The sequence below is a fragment of the Myotis brandtii genome, unplaced genomic scaffold, assembly GCF_000412655.1.
Source record: "Myotis brandtii unplaced genomic scaffold, ASM41265v1 scaffold1612, whole genome shotgun sequence".
NCBI lineage: Eukaryota > Metazoa > Chordata > Mammalia > Chiroptera > Vespertilionidae > Myotis > Myotis brandtii.
The window spans coordinates 40,397-44,358 of NW_005355890.1; the positions used below are offsets into that span (position 1 = coordinate 40,397).

Consider the following 3,962-nt stretch of genomic DNA (forward strand, 5'->3'; position numbering starts at 1 on the left):
ATTAGGGATGCGTTCTCAGGGATTTTAGCACAATTTTCATCTCTGTATTTCATTACAGAGAACATTTCCAGATACAGAGAAACTGGATTATTCTACCTAAAGAGTAGCTAGAGTAGAGAAAATGATGGTGAAATGAAAACTAATGAGAAAAATATATGTAAACTGAATTTAAATGTGAGGCATCACCTTTTTTATTAATGAAGGATTTGAGATGCTATATTTGAGATATTATGACTATATAAACAGAATTAATGGAATTTGACTTTCTCTTACCAAATTTAATTGTATGCATTTATAAATTCATCTGTACTATGTTTTTATAATGAGTAAAAAATGCAGTAGATAGGGGAGCAGTAATCTTGTCATCCTACTTGTGTAGCTTGATGATGAACGTATGGAGCAAATGTCAAATATGACTTTGATGAAGGAGACCATAACCACTGTGGAGAAAGAAATGAAATCACTAGCAAGAAAGGCAATGGATACCGAAAGTGAACTTGGCAGGCAAAAAGCAGAGAATAATTCTTTGAGGTAAACTAAACTGCCTTTGAACAACGAATGGTTTATTATTAATGACTCTGCTTTTTGTAGTATATTTTATAATGGTAATTAAGTTATTTGTTGACTTTAATTTGGGGGAGGATTGTTACGGAGCAGTTGTAGAAGCCTCAGCACACATTAAATTACTTTCCCAAGATCAAGCGCAGACTGGTAATGCCACACCTAACCAGACTCAAACTTAGTAATCTCTGTCTTACATATGGAGAAAGCCTGAATGTTTAACTAAAACAGCTTTTACAAAGCCATTCTGGGCACAGTGCATGTTTCACTTTAGCATTTGATTACTAATTTACCTTTATAACTCAAATTATGTTCTGGGGTCTGAACAGTGTAAGAACACACACAGCACAGGTTTTAGAGCAGCTTAGAATATAAGAAAAAGTCATAGCAGAGAAATAGGAACATGTAATGGAACTTATTAACTGAATGTGAACGACACTGCTTAGCCCTTCCTACATACGGTGCAGTAGCATAAGACATTCCAGTAAAGCAGCCTGCAGGCAATAAGTAGAAGGGAATCAGTTTTTGAGGACCTCTATGCTAGTAGGTTTTTGTTTTGTTTTTTACTTTTGGTACCTATTGATGTGAAAAATAGAGGTTGTACAGATTCAGTAAAGTTGAATTTCAGGGCATGTGAGTGTGAAACAAATTACTAAGTTACAGATAATACTTGATTCGCATGAGTTCCCACAGTCTTCTCTTTGATCTTTCAACCCAGAATATTGGGTCTGTGATGCCTATATTGGAATCAGTTGTCAGGATAAATAATCACTCAAATTCTTCCCTTCACCGTTTCTTTAATTTCCTGCATAAAAAGACATTTGCAATCTCAGGTAAAATAAAAATAATTTTCAAGCCCAGCCGGTGTGGCTCAGTGATTGAGTGTCAACCCAGAAACCAAGATGTCCCAGGTTCGATTCCCAGTCAGTGTACATGCCCCAGTTACGGAATTGATCCGCAGTAGAGGGCATGCAGGAGGCAGCCAATCAATGTTGTACCTCTCTCATCGATGTTCCTATTCCTCTCTTTTTCTCTGTCTCTAAAAATCAATAAAAACATATTTTAAAAAATGATAAATCAAATAAAACAGCATCAACAAAGAAAACCTTGGGAAATAGCGAAAAGTGTAAAGAAAATTTAAATCACCATGAGTCCATAACCCAGGGAAGACTTTTAGTAATGTACATCTGTTTCTAACCAGAAATATTTTTATATGTGTGTATATAACCCAGGGGTGGGCAAACTTTTTGACTCGAGGGCCACAATGGGTTCTTAAACTGGACCGGAGGGCCAGAACAAAAGCATGGACGGAGTGTTTGTGTGAACTAATATAAATTCAAAGTAAACATCATTACATAAAAGGGTACGGTCTTTTTTTTTTTTTAGTTTTATTCATTTCAAACGGGCCGGATCCGGCCCGCGGGCCGTAGTTTGCCCATGGCTGATATAACCTTTTGATGTAATTGACATCGTTGTATATTAAGTTATATATTTGAGCCACTTCACTTAATTGTAAACCATAAGCATTTTCCCAGGTCATTAGAAGTTCTTTGAAAGCATTTTAGTAGATTATTAAAATATTCTAACTGATAGATGTATAATTGGAGATATTTTTGGTGTACAATTGTTTTAATGATATTGAAGTTTGGTCAGTTTTGACATATGAATGTACCTGTAAAATGATCACCACATTCAGGATAGTAGCCCTAACCAGCGCTCCCAAAAGTTTCCTCATACCCTTCTATAACCTCACCCTACCTTGATAATCCCTAGGCAACAACTGACTTGCTGTCTGTCATAGGAACTTGTTTGTATTTTTAAAAATGTTATATAAATGAAATCACAGAGTACATTTTCTTTTGCCAGGCTACTTTCACTCACCATAATTATTCTGAGATTTATGCATGTTGTCACATATAATCAAGAGTTTATTTCTGTTTATCACAGACTAGTATTCCATTGTATGGATATACCACATAGACATTTTGGTTGTTTGCTTTTTGGGACTACACAAATAAAACTGTTATGAATGTTCTTCTGTGAGTCTTTGTATAGACAAATACTTTTATTTCTCTTGGATAAATACTGAAGAGTAGATAGAGTGAGTGAATCACATGATGGATATATATTTAACTTCAGAAGAAACTGAAAACTGTTTCCCAAAGTGGTTGCACTATTTTATTTTACCTTTGCACCACCAGTGTATTAATGTTTTGGTTGTTCCATATCCTCACCAACACTTGGTGTGTGAAATCTAATGTTAGCTATTCTAATAGGTATGTATTATGGTTCATTTGCTTTCCTTAATGACTAATGATTTCATGCATCTGTTCATGTGCTTATGGGAGATATATATATATTCTTTCCTTAGTTTCTGTTCAAATCTTTTGCACACTTTTATCGAGTTGTTTATATCATAAGTAAGTCGTGAAAGTTTTTTTTGGTATAAGTCCTTTGTCAGGTATGTGTTTTGCATATATTTTCTTCCTGTCTGCGGCTTGTCTTTTTATTTTCTTAACAGTGTCTTTTAAGGAGCATATGTTCCTGATATTGATTAAATGAAATTTATTGATTTTCAGAAATTCATATCCAGCTTGTGTGTTCTTTTAAAGAAATCATTAATCTTCAGGTAACTGAGATTTTCTCCCATGTTTTCTTATAGCAGTTTTATAGTTTTAGTTCTTACATTTAGATCTGTGATCCATTTCAAGTTACTTTTTGTGTATAGCACTAGATATAGATCAAAGTTTACTTTTTTGCATACGGATATTTAGTTGAAAAACTATCCTTTCTACATGGAATTGTTTTTCACCTTTGTAGAAAGTCAGCTGTCCATATATGTGTAGGTTTGTTTCTTGGTTGTCTATTTTGTTTGATGGACATATTTATATATCTTAATGCCAAATACAACACTCCTGATTACTCTGTTTTAAGTCTTCAAATTAGGTAATGCTAGTCCTCCAACTTTGTTCTTTCTCAAAGTTCTTTTGGCTATTATAGTTACTTTGCATTTTAATTTTAGAATTAGCTTCATAAATATAAAAACAGCCTGCTTTGGAATTTGATTGAAATTGGGGAAATGACATCTAAAGAATATCAAGTGTTTCCACTCATGAACACAGCATGTCTTTTCTTTTTCTTAGATCTTTAATTTCCCGTACGTTATCTTATTATTTTTAGAGTACAAGTCTTAACGCTTTTTTGGGTCATATTTTCCCTAAGTATATCCTATTTTTTGATGCTGTTGTAAATGGAATTTAAAATGTCATGTTCTGAGTGTTACCTACAACAATCAAGGCTTAACTACAACAAGACTGTGCACAAAGACCACAGGGGGGAGCACCAAGAGTGTCCTCCTCAGGTAATTGGGGAGGCTGAACCACTGGGCCCCAGAAGACACT

The 3,962-nt window shown here is 34.4% G+C and overlaps 1 protein-coding gene across 1 annotated transcript in view; it reads left to right on the plus strand.

The window, feature by feature from the left end:
* The window catches only part of LOC102248012 (testis-specific gene 10 protein), a 123,562-nt gene that overhangs the window by 33,246 nt on the left and 86,354 nt on the right, over positions 1-3,962 (plus strand). The window contains exon 8 of the mRNA XM_005862199.2: positions 380-531. Coding sequence (XP_005862261.1) covers positions 380-531 — 152 coding nt within the window. The remainder of the gene's footprint in view (positions 1-379; positions 532-3,962) is intronic.